The 17206-nt window shown below is 39.0% G+C and overlaps 2 protein-coding genes across 2 annotated transcripts in view; both read left to right on the top strand.

Annotated features, from left to right (window-relative positions):
- Positions 1-2063: 2063 nt before the first annotated feature.
- Positions 2064-15173, top strand: enpp6 (ectonucleotide pyrophosphatase/phosphodiesterase 6). Its single transcript, XM_026247653.1, has 8 exons — positions 2064-2548; positions 7975-8154; positions 10632-10743; positions 11325-11466; positions 12999-13178; positions 13493-13630; positions 14117-14240; positions 14397-15173. Exons 1-8 carry the CDS (start codon positions 2314-2316, stop codon positions 14597-14599), a joined length of 1314 nt encoding a protein of 437 aa, XP_026103438.1. The 5' UTR covers positions 2064-2313; the 3' UTR covers positions 14600-15173.
- Positions 15174-16141: 968 nt separating this feature from the next.
- Positions 16142-17206, top strand: part of LOC113074950 (sorting nexin-25-like) — a 43163-nt gene continuing 42098 nt past the window's right edge. The window contains exon 1 of the mRNA XM_026247652.1: positions 16142-17114. Within this exon, the coding sequence (XP_026103437.1) occupies positions 16800-17114 (315 nt within the window). The 5' untranslated portion in view covers positions 16142-16799. The remainder of the gene's footprint in view (positions 17115-17206) is intronic.

Below are 17206 nucleotides of genomic sequence, written 5' to 3'. Positions count from 1 at the left end.
AAAAATAAATATTGTTCATAATGCTCTTAAATGCCCCTTAAAATTTACAGGTGCTGGTCATATAATTAGAATATCATCGAAAAGTTGATTTCTTACACATATTCCATTCAAAAAGTGAAACTTGTATATTATATTCATTCATTACACGCAGACTGATATATTTCAAATGTTTATTTATTTTAATTTTGATGATTATAACTGACAACTAAGGAAAATCCCAAATTCGGTATCTCAGAAAATTTGTATATTAATTAAGACCAATACAAAGAAAGGATTTTTAGAAATCTTGGCCAACTGAAAAGTATGAACATGAAAAGCATGAGCATGTACAGCACTCAATACTTAGTTGGGGCTCCTTTTGCCTGAATTACTGGAGCAATGCGGCGTGGCATGGAGTGGATCAGTCTGTGGCACTGCTCAGGTGTTATGAGAGACCAGGTTGCTCTGATAGTGGCCTTCAGTCTTCTGCATTCTTGGGTCTGACATATCGCATCTTCCTCTTCACAATACCCCATAGATTTCCTATGGGGTTAAGGTCAGGCGAGTTTGCTGGCAAATTAAGACCATTGTCCTTAAACCAGGTACTGGCAGCTTTAGCACTGTGTGCAGGTGTTAAGTCTTGTTGGAAAATGAAATCTGCATCTTCATAAAGTTGGTCAGCAGCAGAAAGCATGAAGTGCTCTAAAACTTCCTGGTATACGGTTGTGTTGACCTTGGACCTCAGAAAACACAGTGAAAACTCAGAAAACCCTCCTTGTGCAAGGTGTCAGTGGTTGTCTTTTGGACAGCTGTCAGGTCAGCGGTCTTCCCCATGATTGTGTAGCCTACAGAACTAGACTGAGAGACCATTTTAAAGGCCTTTGCAGGTGTTTTGAGTTAATTAACTGATTAGAGTGTGGCACTAGGTGTCTTAAATATTAAATCTTTTCACAATATTCTAATTTTCTGAGATACTGTTGATTATTTATTGTGAATTATTCAAAACCTTTATCTAAACATTTCTACTTAATCGCGGTCGCACACATCCGCCATGTTTGTAGTTTTGTAACCATTTTCTTTTTACTGTTCTTAGTGTGAACGGGCCTTAAGACACTATATCGCTACAAAAAAAAAAGTCCCCTTTACAAATTGAATTCACCAACTCTTTTCTTTGCTCAGTTTCCACACTGAACCTGGGTTGGTGCTCTTGAACTCTCAGAGTGCACCAGATACACTAGTACTTTATTTAAATTCATAAATTACTCATAAAGTACTTTGCAGAAACTTGTTGAACTAAATTTGATTTACACCGCAGGCAAAATTCATGAGTTTGATCCCTGAAAGGAATACATTAAGATATGATTTGAGGAATCAAGCCAAACCATTCATGATCAATAATTGTTTTTAACACAAAGTGTACCCTCCAGAATAGCACATAGCTGATAAGTGAATGTTGCACAATGTTATTTAGCAGGTTTTAACCTTTATACAGTCTACGGTTTTAACACAACTCCTGCTCATGTTGTGTGTAAAGTGATCTGGTCTGTGTGTGTGTGTGTGTGTGTGTGTAAGGGAGTGGTGTGTCTGTCTTCTGGATTCATTAGATCTTCTTAATCGCACCTGGGTCACTGACAACAACAAAAAACAGAGACATATGATCACTCAACTACTGTGTGGTACCAAACACATTTCTGAACATTGTTGCACAATTTTATTGCCTTGGGGTAGAGTTCCGTCATTATCTACTGAATTCACCTCCTCAAAGTTCACTGTGACTACTTTTCGCCTATCTGAATGAACTGCGGTAGAGGTTTGTGGGACCATATTTTGGGTAGGTTTCTCAGATCAACTGCTTCTGTCTGAGGTTTAGGTGAGGGCATGATGCTGAGGTAATTGCACAGACTAGTGGCAGAGGAAAGACACTTCTGTTTGTTTATGTGAGGGCTGTTTTATCAGTTTCCTGACACCAGAGGACAGTGCAGATCATATAATGCGTAGAACAAAAAAAAAAAAAAAAAAAAAAAAGGCAGGCCAAAACTTTTCAAGTCCCAGTAGTGGTCCAGGAGTTAAACTAACAGCCAGTATTTTTGGTATGATCGTCTGCTAAATAGTGGAAATGACGTGACGGATTATAAATATTCCCAAGAACATAAATGCATGAAATGATATGATTGTGGAGATACAAAAATAAATAAATAAATAAATAAATAAACCTGGTCGTTTACTCCCTGCACACGCCCATTGAGACGGAGAGTTTTTCATGAATCCGCGCGATTAGAGTTCATCTCTCCATCAGTCAGATCAGATCAGTTCATCTCTCAGTACCGGAGCATCATGACTCGAGCAGCGCTGAACATCCTCACCGTTTGTATTCTCCTTCTGTCTCGATGCTGCGACGCAAACCGCAAACTCCTGGTGTTTTTGATCGATGGCTTCCGTTATGATTACATGGACGACTTACAGAACCTGGACGGGTTTAGAGAAATCGTGGAAAACGGTGTGAAAGTGGATTACATGACTCCAGATTTCCCCAGTCTGTCCTATCCGAATTATTACTCTCTAATGACAGGTGAGTGTTTATTTTTTTGTCATGTTTTTCATATACAATCTTGGCTAGGTAACTTCTGCTAAAAAATAAGCACATTTGATAAAACACATCATGTTACAGTATCACTTCTTGTGTTGCAGATATAAGTTATTGGTTTAGGTCTTTTGAACCTTTATTATCTTTATTGTGAGCAGCTTATGTAAGATGTTATGAACTCCAGAATCTCCAAATGAGTTCCATATGTTTGTGAAGCCTAGCCTTAATCATTGTTTTGTTACTGTAGTGCTTTGCCAGTGCATTCCATGACATTTTGTAGTACACAAATATACAAAAACAGTTCAAAAAGAGAGTAAAGGTCATTAAAAGTACTCTTGCAGAGCAAAAACCCAACCAGAGATCCCCAGCTCAATTGTTTTTATTTTTTTTTTATTCATAATATTTTTTTTTCTGAGGAATGGTAAACATGTATAGTGATGAAAGCCAAAAATATTAAATGTCACCGATGCATTTAATGAGTAATCCACTTTTTTGTAGAGAGGGGTCAAAATAAAAAGTTTCACCTGAGATTTAAAGTCAAATTACAGGAGGGTAAAAATGTATGTTGTTGGTATCATTATATAATTTGTACACAGAGATTGGTTGACTATAAGTAAAATCTTCTGACTTTAGCAATCTTTGTTGCATTAAATGCCAGTGGCTGAGTGACCATTAAAAAAATGGGAAAAACACTTTTCCTTAAATTTTGCATTACTCAAGAATTATTTAATTTAATTTAGAGACATACTGGAATTTCAATATGGCTCCAGCATTGGCCACTTTGCATAAATATGATGCTTAATTTTCTTTTAAAGAGTAAGGTCTGAAGAAAAAACAATGTTGAAACTACAATTTTCAAAACAATTGCAAAAAATTAGTGCAATAAATATTATTTTTCCAAAGTTTGCATGCCTATAACTCAAGAAGTATACGGATATATGAATATGATTTTAGAGTGTGGTTAATTAGCTTGTAATCCTAATTTTTAAGGCCCTATATGGTTCAATCCCTGAGATATATGGAGCCTGGTACGACTCAGTGTCCAAATTGTGGAATCCTACCCATTTACGATGGATAAAAACCAGACTTGAATTTGTGTTTGTCTAATCATGAATGTTGACACTGCAAGTATGCAAATAACAACAGTAACATAGGTTTAGGAATGTATAGTGTGACATGTCAGATAATGATTAACCAGGATTAATTGTTAACTCTGGGTAAAGAGTGGAATTTAAAATAAGATTACCCAGGATCCCTTTTAGCTGGGGTTTAGCATTACCCTGTGTTAATTATTTCAAGTGTGAGAGACCTTAAATGTTTCAAAGTTCGATTTACTATCAGTGATTGCTCCAAATATACCCTAGCAGTAAATACTACTTGATTATAACATGTAATAACAATAAAAATAAAAATAAATTCTAGTTAATCCAAATCTTGGGATTATTGATGTTAATTCACAGTATGCGGAAAGCAACCACAGTTAAAGCCTTTCCACACTGAGCGCGATGCGAAAAAGTGAGGCGAATTGTCGACGAATGGTGCTTTCACAACGAGTGTGAAACGATTGTTTGCCTTCTGTTAATTCACGCCTTAACGCTAGGTGGCGAATGCATTGGTAAAGCAATACAGTAACAAAACAATGATTTAGGCTAGGCTTCGGGCATATGGAGTTCATGTGAGATTGTAGAAGTAGATTTCAGTGAAATGATGGGAACACAGATCAATTTTAGTATTATACTCCTGTGGTATCGTGGTATAATGAGTTGTAACCACTGATTCTTCACTTCGTCTACCCTGTAGCAGATTCGTTTTACATCTTTATTTTGGGGTTGTGTGTAGATTATCAGTCTATGCCTTTCTGATCATGTCCACTCGGTTGATTCATTGAATCGTGTTGCTGAATCACATGGTGCTACAGTTTGTGTTGTCTTTACGCCGGAGTTCAGTAACAAAGGCCATGCAGCGCTGAGCTCTTGCACACACGCTTTGACCTGACGTCCAACAATCACAGCAGCTCACAGCCAAGGCTTTCCTGCTCTTTTGATGGCAGTTTTTTTGTTTGGGCACATTCCCTTTTCTACAAAGCTTCAGAAGATAGTCTACCATGACAAATGGACTCAAGCTTCGACAACGAAATCAAACAATGAGAGCAAAGCTGGGACATTGTGAGGGATGTCAGCCTGACCTCTTATCTGGCCATAGTGCAAACTGTCTTAGAATAACTTGAGCTTCGACATCGAAATCAAACAATGAGAGCAAAGCTGGGACACTGTGAGGGATGTCAGCCTGACCTCTTATCTGGCCATAGTGCAAACTGTCTTAGAATAACTGTTATTAATACCATTAAACAAAGATAACTACCTTTATACAAGATTTAAATGCAGTTAGTTTTACTTTACTTAAAAAAAAAAGTTAACATGGATGCAATAAATTTATAAAAAATGACAGTAAAAACATTGATGTTACTCAGGTTTCAAATGAGTTCTGTTTCCACAAAAATATTTAAAATAAAACTTTTCAACATGTCTAACAATATGAAAAGTTGCCTGAGCAAGGATCGTGTGGCAGTGAAGACTGGAGTAATGGAGTCAGTTTCAGCTTTCCATCATTTTGAAAATATATTAAATAGACAGTTCTTTTGAATTGTAATAGTACTACAATATTTTTACTGTATATAAGACATCATAAATGCAGCATTTTGAAATACATAATTCATATTCAAGTGTGCATGAACTACTTGAACTGTTGAATCTGTTGAGCATCTTATAATATGTGAGATTTGATAAAGAAGGTTATGCTGTAAAGTATTATTAGTAGTAGTCCTTAGGGCTGTAACTTGCAGGAACGGCCAAAGGTTCTTGACATGATAATTGTTTTAAAGCATAACTGCCTCAATTCGGCGTGGCATGGAGGTGATCAATTTCTGTGGCACTGCTGAGGTGGTATGGAAGCCCAGGTTTCTTTGTCAGTGGCCTTCAGCTCATCTACATATTTTGGTCTCTTGTTTCTCATTTTGGTCAAGCACACCAACACAATGGTCATTTAACCAACAGTGTGGGCAGGTGCCAAATCCTGCTGGAAAGTGAAATCAGCAATATCAAAAAGCTGGTCAGCAGAAGTGCTCCAAAAATTTTCGGTAAACGGGTGCATTGACTTTAGTTTTCAAAAAACACAATAAAACACAACACACTGCAGTGATGCAGTTCTTAAAACTTGCTCTCATCTGAAAAGAGGACTTTGGACCACTGGGCAACAGTCCAGTTCTTCTTCTCCTTAGTCCAGGTAAGATGCCTCTGACGTTTGTCTGTGGTTCAGCAAATTCCTTGACACATCTTTTTGTGGTGGCTCTTGATGCCTTTACCCTAGCCTCAGTCCATTCCTTGTGAAGTTCACTCAGATTTTTGAATTGATTTTGCTTGACCATCCTCATAAGGCTGCGATTCTCTCGGTTGGTTGTGCATCTTTTTTAACTTTCTGTCAACATGCTTGGATACAGCACTCTGTGAACAGCCAGCTTCTTTGGCAATGTCTGTTTGTGACTTACCCGCCTTGTGAAGAGTGTCAATGATTGTCTTTTGGACAACTGTCAGATCAGCAGTCTTCCCCATGATTGTGTAGCCTAGTGAACCAAACTGAGAGACCATTTTGTAGGCTCAGGAAACCTTTGCAGGAGTTGATTTATCTGATTAGCATGTCACCATATTCTAATATGTGCACCGAATCTACTTAATAGGGTTTGGGCACCGAGTTGCATTCTGGGACGTGGCGGCCATGTTGCCAGCTTCGCGAATGTAAACATACAGCGAGTTGAACGAGAAGAGCAGAGTTGGGAGAAAGAAAAAAAGATGTCAAAATCGCGAAAAGGTTGTGGGATTTATAGGGATATGCTAAATAGGGATGCCAGGGACCCGTATGTGGACAAAATCGGCACTATTAACGGTTTGGATCCACATGAAATTCCCAACAATTAGTGGAGTACCGACGGAGACTTGTTGCCGCAGATATCTTCGGCTACCTTGTTTGTTTTGTGAGCGCCTACACTTCAGAATAGTTCCGAAGCTACAAGTCATTTAAGTCTCATGTACAGTTCACAAATGGATGGGTTCAGCAGCTGCAAATCATAGAACCCCAGAACATGGGCAAACAGTATACAGTAATCCGGTAAGCTGCGCTCTAACGTTACCTAGCTGCTAGTTTAGTAACCGTTAGTGCTAACAACCATTCACACATGGACTTTTAATAATGTGTTTCAAAAGTGTAGTTAGTAGCCGTCAACCCTCCCGTTTTTTTTCCGGGGTTCTCACGTATTTGAGCTCTTTCCCCGCTGTCTTCCTTTTTTAGTATTTTCCTGTAAAATATCCCTTTAGCCCCTCCATCAGACCTGTCAAGTTTCTGTGTTGTTGTCCTGTTGCTACTCCTTGTCCTTCCAGCGAAACAGATGTTTTCAAAGCATCATTTTGCTTACTTGAAAGCAACCTTAGCGTGATGTTGGGCTTTTTAAGATAGCTTGGTTGTTGTGAGAGCACGATTTCATGCCAATCTGTAACTAAAGTCACGTTAGACCTAGCTTCTCAAATCGCTTAACGTTAGTAAATGCAGCAGTTTTATAGTACAAATTTTTGCTGTCAGCAGAGGGATAGAAACAAAAAGATGAATGTTGAAATTTCCCGTATTTTGGAAGAGTAACTCGAGAAATTTCCCTTATTTTCAATGTTGACTTAAGCTATATAAATTAATATTAAGATGTTATGGTCTCCGTAGTCGCGCCTCCAAGCATGAAAGCGGTGTAAAGTTAATCCATTCTCATTTTATTTTCCCCATGGCGATTATGTGTTGCGTTATTACACCCCACAATACAGCAACGGTTGAAAATGGTTAAAATAGATTTTTAATTAATCAAATTAAGACACACGGATGAGAGGGAGTATGTCTAAACACTGCGCAGTAGTCCGAGTGGCAGTAAAGGAGGCAGTCAACGTGGCAGCCACGCCAAGTAATGACGTCACGACGCCCAAGCCCTATACAAAAGTTTCACAATTTGAGTTAAATTACTGAAATAAATGAACTTTTCCACAAGATTCTAATTTATTGAGATGAACCTGTATATTGATCCTACTTAGAAATCATTTTTTCTGATTTTTATTTTATTTTAATAATCTTCATTGTGTGCCTTCATCTCCACAGAGCTTGAAGTACATGAGTGGACAAATGATCCATTGTTTTTACAGGCTATCCAAAGACACTGAAACATCTGTTAGCTCTGTGGAGTTTCCTGAGCTAAAGCTAAAAGAGCAGCATATGCGCAATTTAATAAATGAATGAAGCTCTTTAATCAAATGCACTTCTGAAGATGCTGATTTAAATCCACCCTTGTTGTAAATATTTATTCTGCACTCCTCCTCATGTTTCAGGACGCTATTGTGAGGTGCACCAGATGATTGGGAATTACATGTGGGATACAGAGACCATGAAGGAGTTCCTGATTGGGACTAATTCAGACAGCCGTCTGCCCATGTGGTGGGACGGATCAGAGCCGCTGTGGGTCACCATGCAGAAACTAGGAAAGAGAGTCTACATGTACTACTGGCCAGGTTAGTGGATGTGTGAATTGGTTTGTTAAAAAATGGTGTATGCAGGACTGGAAAATTATTATAAAAATGTTTTGTAATTTTTCATAAATGAGTAAATGTTGTAAGAAAAAATGATGAGGACACTGAAGATCTCAATGAAGATGTTTATTGCAGCATAGCAGTGACAAAGTACATGTAGTACCTTCAACATAGTCAAAATGAACCCAGAACATTCTTAGTTCATACCTTTTATACATTTTCAGTCTATTACATGTAAATTAAGTTGTTTCAGTAACTCCCTGTAGTCTCTATGTTAATTAAGTTCTGACACTCCTTTGTCTGAGGTGGTTCTCAGTGTCCCACACCAATTGGTCACAATTTGCTCAGGATGTGATCATCCCAAATGGTCTACAAACAACATAACTGTTGACTTTCTTCTTCTCTATAATAATTAAGCCATTTTGGGAATTCTAACAGTGTGAAGTGTTTAAGCTTTGAAAATGCTGTTTGTCATCTTCAAATAAATATATGAGCTGTTTCAAGTTCTATTTATTTGATATATTTTCATTTGAGATTTTTGTCCCGCATCTAAATACCCGGATTGATGTGGTTTGGGACCATATGCTTGTAGAAATTGAAAAATAAGAGATGATGGAAGATAAATGGAGATTATTTACTTGCTTCAGCGTTGTAGAAAGGGATCTTAAGATTAAAGAGGTAAAATTCAGTAAACTCTGTAGTACAGTGAATTGTTATTGCATTTTAAATAACTGTTTTGTATTTGAACATATTTTAAAATGTTATTTATTCCTGTGATTTCTTTTAAAATGTCACTAACACCATAGTGTACAGCAGTGATCCTCAAATCTGGCTCGCGAGATCCACTTTCCTGCGAAGTTCTAACCCTAATCAAACACGCATGAGTTTGCTAATCAGTGTCTTCAGGATCATTAGAAAATCACAGGCAGGTGTGTTTAATTAGAGTCGGAGCTAAACTCTGCAGGAAACTGGATCTCGCGAGCCAGATATGAGGATCACTGGTGTACAGTATAAATTAAAGAGCCAGTAAGATGAAAATTCTAAGCTTCCTATCACTGTTTATAAGTCCTGTACAACATGTTTAAATCCATCCAAGGTTAAAAAACATTGTCATTTTGTCAAAATATCATTTTAAAATTACCTCAATTCTCAGAGATCCCCAAACGGTTCGTGCGAAGCTGTTCAAAAGATTCAGTTTCCTTAAACCCCACCTTTCGGTAGCATACTGTGTTCTGATTGGTCAACTAACATAGTCAGTTTTGATTGGTTGTTCCGCACACACCTCCACGGCAAACTATGCGTTAGCATCTTTTTGGGGTGGATTATGTTTTATTACTCTCATTGCGAAGCAAACAGTAAAATAAAAAACTTGAACAGTCTCGCTGCTTTTTCCTCTGTGTGTGTGTATTCAAGCCGCGCGCTTCAGTTTGAATCTGAATAGCGCGTTCAGAGCGGGGGCGTGGTCACATTAGATATAACGAAGGGAGACGTAAAAAACAGACATTGCGTTGTTTTCATATGGATTACTTTATCACAGAATATCTGTTAGCAGCACTTGTTACACTTCATTTTAATGATGTGTTTGTAAATGAAGTTCAGCACAGACAAAGGCTGCAGATAGCACACATACTGATAAGACGCTCGGGAGAAAACAAACACATAACTTCATAATCATACTTCGTGTTGTTATTCGGAGATGCTCGTTGGTCTAAATAAAGTTGGTAATGAACCCTCTTTTATGGCCAAACGCTTTGAAAATCCCGCCTTGTACTCACCGAGATTAGAAAAGCAGTCATCAGTGAAATGTTGTGAACACAACAAAAGGGATTTGTTGTACTGCTCTGGTATTGTGGTAAAAATTAATTTTAGCCATTGGTTCTTCTGATCTTCATTCTTTGGCAGTGAAAATAAAACAAACTTGCCTTTACAATTAAAAACACACCGTCTCCTCGACATGATGCTCTCACACCAAACAGAGCGTCTGTGTGGGGGGTGGGGCAGGTCAGAGTTTTGTTTCTCTCAAGATGGTAGGCGGAGATTATTATGCAAAGTTCTCCTAGTGACGTACATAGAGATGGGCAAAAGATTTGAAATCTATAACGACTCGTTTCAGCGATTCAGAGTCGACTCCTTACTTTAGAAGCCAATAACTTTATAAATCGTGTACTTTTTGGTTTATTTACTTTGCACATTGTTTACACTGATGGACAGCTACATCATACACTGTAATACAGGTAATTTTTGATTTCCCATCTGTGTGGCTCTTTAAAGGTTATTTAAATTTGCCCGGTGGTCACACAGAGCTTCCTCTCATCCCAGACTCATACTGCTACTTGACATTAAAAAAAAAGTTTAAAAGGTTTTCAAGTGGAGTGTTCAATCTTTCAAAAGCCTTTTTGTTCTCTCCCAAATGCAAGTAAATGCAGGTCACATGGTCTAAAGTGTTTCTGTGCTTTCAGGTTGTGAAGTGACGATTCTTGGAGTCCAACCTACATTCTGTGAGAAATATGTGACCAGTCCTTCAGAGAAGAACCTGACCGACTCCATGGAGAGCGCTCTTAATATGTTAAAGTAAGCCTGCTCAAAAATCATTAACACAGATAATTCTAGCTTTTCTGCCTAGATGGAGTCAGATGTGCTAATTAACAAAAAGAAAGAAACAACGAAAGATTAAAACAACACAACAACAAAGTGATGTAATGCTTTAAAATCTTTTGTGATGAGAAACAAACTTATCTACATCATTGTAATGATAAAACCTTCGTATTCATCGGGAAGAAGGAGGCGGGAACCGGCGGACAATCAAAACATTTTAATAATTCAAAAATAAACACAAAACAGCGCACCAGCCCCTCACGGACAACTGGTGCGCACAAAATAAAAGCAAACATAAAATATTGTCCAGGCCTGGTCCTCTCTCGTCCTTCACGGTCGTCGCTCCAGTTTTATATCCTTCCATCTCCTACGTGGGACTCAAGACCGGCGGTGGGGCGCAGGTGCAGCTCATCTCCAATCACTACACCTGGCCTCACTCCTCGTTCCCACGCCTCTCGGCCCCGCCCCACTCGCCACAATCATCTATATTTATTTTTGGGTAAACTGTTCCTTTGTTATCATTTGATGATTGTGTTTGAATGATATGTTTCAAACAGGAGCAATAAAGCCGACATGGCTGGTATTTATTACGAGAAGATTGATGTGGAAGGACATCACTTTGGGCCACGCTCTTCAGAAATACAGAGAGCTATTCGCTCAGTGGACCGGGCTTTCCAGATCCTCAACCAGAAAATCAAGGTATTTTTACATGGATGAAAGAAAGAGAGAGAAAAACAATACTCTCTGTTCTACCTTGCTATATAAGACACATTTTGTATTTATTTTAGTACTGTAAAATCGATTAATCGCGATTGATCACATCCAAGATAAAAGTTTGTGTTTGTATAGTGTAAACACACTTTATTTTTGTCGTTTATAATAAGAACATAGATGCAAGTAACAAACAAAAGGAGAAATGCTGTGTTTATCCTTATTAAAGCTTCTTAAGTTATTCAGTCAAGATTTGTCATATGTCGACGCAATTTAGGAAATACTTGAATGCTAAATGCTGCCTTTCTTAAAGTATTGGTACTAGTAAAATAAGGATTCGTGTCATTTTTAAAAGCAGGGTGCCATGTAGGGCTGTCAACGAATATTCTAAATTCGAATATGTATTTGAATAGTTTTAAAAAAACGAATTTCGAAGGTGAAAATTAATATTCCAATAAAAAAAAAAATGTGTAAAAAAAGGCCCGCAGAAGTAGAGGCGTGGTTGCCTGCTTTGCGAGTGGGCGTGCTAGTGCGCCTGAGTGTTCAGGGACGGGTCACAGCCTCACAGGAGTCGCACTGCCTGGCACAGCATCACTGCTGAAAGTTGACGCGTCTTCATGGAAGATGCCAGCAAGTGCAGAGCCCAACTCGACCGCAGCAGAGAAAATTAGGTAAAACTGTTGACCCGTGAGATAAAGTTGTATGCAAGGTATTTAAGATACAGTTAGCATACCGCATTCGACCACTAGCACATCTCAAAAATGTGCACCCAAATGAGCATGGCATAATGTGTGGAACTCCAGCTAAACAGTCACGTCTTGACACTTAACGTTACTTTGCATCGCCCGCCGCAAGCTCTTTGTCTGCAACACGACAAGAGGCCATAACGGATAAAATAATTTTGTTCATTTGTAAGGACATGAGACCGATCAGTATCGTGGAATGTGAGGGTGAGAGAGCGTGAGGTCTGCAGTCTTGGCCATTAGTTGTTTTCCTTGTTTTTGTGTAGGTTTAATATGTTTAAACTTAAATAGACTACCTATACAAGTAGTTATGTCTCTTTGTATTATTTTGGCTAGTTATTGACGTAATGCGTGTCATTGACAACATGTGCAACCAGATGTTCGAATAGTTTGAATATTCGTGTATTTTTTAGAGGGAATATTCGAACGGCATTTTTGAGCAATTTTGACAGCCCTAGTGCCATGATACCTAGGGCTGCACGATAAATATCATTCAATAATTAATGCACATCTCATCAGTAAAGCTCGTTCTCTAATCAGCGGTAAATTCCATCAGGTGTGTTATTTCACATAGAGCAGCTGTTACTAAACCGAGCCATTGTTAACTGACTACCTAGGGGTATTAGAGAACTGGCTTTACTGACGAGATGCGCATTAATTATCGGACGATATTTATCGCACACCCCTACCTTTACCAGTATATTGTGCTACATGAATGCAATTAATTGCCATTAATCGATTTGAAAACCCTAATTGACTGATTTATTGATTTGTCAGGAGAAGAACATGAGAGATGATCTAAACGTGGTCCTGTTCTCTGATCATGGCATGACGGAACTCAAGTGGATGGAGAAAGTCATTGAACTGGAGAAGTACATTGACAAGTCGCACATCATTAAAATGATGGACAGGGGGCCGGTGGTCAGTCTGTGGCCCAAACAGGACAAGTTTGAAGAGGTGAACTCAACCGTCTCTGTGCTCCTTGGGGAAAATACACTTAGCGTCAGAGTTCATCGATGTGAAAAAGGAAGGGATGTACTTTGACCTGCTGTCAGCCCCATTTAGATTTAAACTTTAACTTCAGTGATATTTCAGTCTGTAAAGTATGCTTTGACTCTGGTGGACTGGCCTTGTTTTTTTTTGTCTGTGTGTGTAATTTTTAATCTGATGAGAATCACATTGGAAAATAATGGGAAATCCAAAAATGTATGATGAAATGTGGACTTCAGTGGCTCGCACTCAAACAAAAATCTGTGTATATGTTAATTCAGATATATCGAAACCTGAGCTCAGTGGACAACATGAATGTTTATAAGAAACAAGAGATCCCAGACCGCTTCCACTATAAGAACGGGAGGTTCGTCTCGACGCTGACGCTCGTTGCAGAGCCTGGATGGTTTATCACCGAGGTCAGTGAGGTTACTCTCTACACAATCTGTCCTACATGTCCTCATGGTTGTTTATGGGGTTGTTTTATGATTATAGCAATCTAATCAAATCTAGATGTCAATATAGATGCTATTTATTTAAAGCATTAACAATATGCTGAGTGTGCCTGTCCTTATCAGCACTATTAAAACTTCACAATCCGTCCCAGCAGGGTGTGGAAATTTCCCCAAATCTACTTGTGAACCATTTAATATGTTGCTTTGCACATTTCCAAAAAGACAGCTGAAAGGAATTACTTCAGTCATGATTCGGTCGTGCATATAAAGGCCAAAAACAACAGTCTTGCTTTTGTGTGCTTGCCTGATTTAACAGATTGTCTCAGTGATGCGTCATTAGCTGACTGCGAAAACACACTCATAGCCCTGGACGAAACACCAAGGCATCAGTCGGTAATAACAACACTGCAGGCTAAATGCTAACCGCTACACGTCTGCCTGTCTTTACAGAACAAAGCCAATCTGCCCTTCTGGAATAACGGCACGGAGCAGGCGGTGAGCTGGCAACACGGATGGCACGGTTATGATAATGAGTTCATCGACATGAGGGGATTCTTTTTGGCACAGGGACCAGGTAAAGTTGAGCAGACCTCACCTTTACTTTATCTATGTTTGAAGTGATATATCTTAGCTTATATTTCAAATAAGCTTTTATATTTACTGTTATTTATATAAGATGTATGCGTGTGTATACATATACGTATATGTGTGTTTGTTTTGTTCTCTCCAGACTTTAAGACGAACTTCCGCGCTGGTCCCATCCGAACGGTAGATGTGTATAATGTTCTGTGCAAGGCGCTGGGGATCAAGCCCCTGCCCAACAACGGCTCGTGGTCTCGTGTGGAGTGTATGTTGAGGAGCTCGGCCGGCGCTGTACGAGCCGCTCTGATCTACAGCTGCCTGCCGCTGCTGCTGCTACTGCTGCAACACTAGAATAATACACCACTGCATCTAAGACAATATCAGACAGAAGACTGCAAGATTGCAAATATGAAACACGTGTTTTATGCCTTAGTGCGTGCCGGGGCGTCAGATAAATTCCAAGAATAACATTCTTCTCAGCTTTTTGATGCACTGACTCTACTTTTAGAATTGTAAATAACATGAAATGGTGATAGAGCAGAAGAATTGTGTTGGTGTTGGATAAAACAATTTGCACATTTCACTGAAAGATTTAAATGTTATTAAGAAATGATCTTTTATTATATAATTCTCTACCTGTTTTCTGTTGTTTTGTGAATGGTCTCTCTACATCTACTCAGTCATGATAACACAGAGCAGTTCTTTTCTGATTACTGTCAAATTACTTGACTAGTTGGCTAGTATCACATCTATCAAGATATGTACCGCTTTGAATGTATGGTGTTATTTTATTACATTGTTATTTGTTAGATTTCTACCGTAGATTAAATAACTAGTTTCTCCATCTCTTTAGTACAGGGTATGTAATGCTGTCTTTCTCAAAATACATTTATTTCTTCAATAAAAGAGGTTATTTCTTGTAGAAGATTTTGTAACTACATTTGTTCATTCACATTTTACAGATTTAAATATATTATTAATACTGTTAATTGTAATTTATAGGGGGACTTTTATTCTATATATGTGCTGATTTATTTATTTAAAAAATACATTTCTTTTGACGTTTTAGTTCAGCACGGCTTCCGTAATGCTTTAAAATCATGATTTTTTTTTTTTTTTTCAAGACTGAGCTATGAATAAACAAGACAGAAATAATCTGACTTTTTTTCAGTTGACCAGGTAAAGAGTAATATTCACGATGAACGTTAGGTGGCGCAAAAAGACCATTGCAAACTTTAAAAAAAACGACATTACAAACACGTCATCGCGCGTGTGTGTGCATATATTATTATTTTCAGTAGAGTAGTAACCTTAGGTCTATACCATAGACTGTATAAAACAGGTCTATATACTTAAACCCGTTTGCTGATATGCACGCTTTATCAATTATTATAATATCTGCCATTTCAAATAACAATGCATGTATAGTAGTGTTGTCCTCTCTCTACCCATTACACTTTCTAGACTTGCACTCATTATTCCCCAGTTTCCCAACAAAACAAAAACGAGCGACCAGACACAAAAAGTATGTTATAACCAGTCCGGGTCATTAATTTTCAAAAGATTTAAGTCCTTCCACTGTTGTATATTGGACCCACTGTGTGTGTGTGATGTATGGCCTACTCGAGGCTCCACAGTCGCTTTGTTGCTTTAACTACTACGGTAAAGACGAGCCTTATGAATATTAATCAGGTAATGCTGACGTTGCTTGGTAACCTTCCTCTAGATTCCAGTCAAGCGCTTAATTATTATTCATGAGGCGAGTCTCAATTGCTCATTCGCTAAACGATTACCGCCTACGACTGCTTTTCGGCCAATCAATCTGGGCTATTGAGCGAACGTCACGTTGCGTAATGAATATTCAAATACAATTCCTTTCCCATAGTAGAACTTCGTCTCAAAATCGCCACTCGTCTCGAGTCGAAAGACAGCCGGGGATCTGAGCTGAACAGGGATCGCTCGTCACCGCGGCGGATGGAAAGCAAGTTTCATTTTTTTCGTCACATTTTGGATCAGTCTGGATCATGAAAATCCATGGGAGTGAACACTTAGTCTTTACATCTTTGTTTCGCGTTTGAGGCTTAAAAGTTGAAATCATCGCGTGATGCGTCTCCGTTGTTTGTATTGGCGTCACTGGACCTGAACGCGTTTCGACATGTTTTGATATATTTGGACGAGCTCACGTGCACAGTTGGTTGGTTTCCTTCAACTTGACTTGATTCGAGTGCTCTTGATTTCCCTTATGTATTTGTGGAGGATTTGAATTAGCAGCCATTTAAGCTGTCCCAGAGCCACCCAGGATTTCTTGCTGGTCATCATCATCATCTCAAGTGCACGGTTGTCATTGAACTGCTCGGATGCAACAGTTGCATGTTAATTTCTTGTATTAAGTGGCTCAGAAGCCCGGATCATCTTTGTTCCCCCTATGCATTTAACTCACACATTGTGATGAGTGAAATCTGTGCTGTGAGCTCAAGTGGCATGCAGCCTGTCTACTGTTGTGCGCACGCGAGGACATGTCATTTCCAGCAGCAGCAGCAGCATCATCATCATGCATCCTGATGGCCGAAGCCGCCGCAGCATCATCATCAGCAGCTCGGATGTCCTCATGCCCAGCAGCGCCGTCTACCCGTGTCTGGTCCTCGGCATCGCGGCGGCGGTGCTGTTGATCGCCAAGCTCGGCTCTGGAGGACTCTCTCTCACCTCGCTTTTCCTCAAACTCTGTTTTTATGTGTCCTTCGCGTTGTTGTGTTTCCTGCTGGGGTGTCTCGGGCTGCTGGTGAAGACAAGCCCCCTGAAGATCAGCAGATTTGACACCACTAGTAGACAGTCATCGAGGCTCGTGGATTTATTCAATAAGTTAATGGTAAGGCAACATCTACACAAATACACCCAAACAAGAATCTGCAATGTCACTGTGATTGTTTAAAAAAATATGGCTGTGTCTGATGGCATGCA

This window comes from Carassius auratus, unplaced genomic scaffold, assembly GCF_003368295.1.
Source record: "Carassius auratus strain Wakin unplaced genomic scaffold, ASM336829v1 scaf_tig00015876, whole genome shotgun sequence".
NCBI classification, from domain to species: domain Eukaryota; kingdom Metazoa; phylum Chordata; class Actinopteri; order Cypriniformes; family Cyprinidae; genus Carassius; species Carassius auratus.
This window is presented reverse-complemented; position numbering and strand designations above follow the sequence as displayed.

Bases quoted from the DNA above. Each gene is read 5' to 3' on its own strand.
- enpp6 (XM_026247653.1), top strand. From the start codon at position 2,314: ATGACTCGAGCAGCGCTGAACATCCTCACCGTTTGTATTCTCCTTCTG. The intron at 2,549-7,974 runs GTGAGTGTTTAT...CTCATGTTTCAG, and splicing joins TTATTACTCTCTAATGACAG to GACGCTATTGTGAGGTGCAC. The intron at 13,631-14,116 runs GTCAGTGAGGTT...CTGTCTTTACAG, and splicing joins CTGGATGGTTTATCACCGAG to AACAAAGCCAATCTGCCCTT.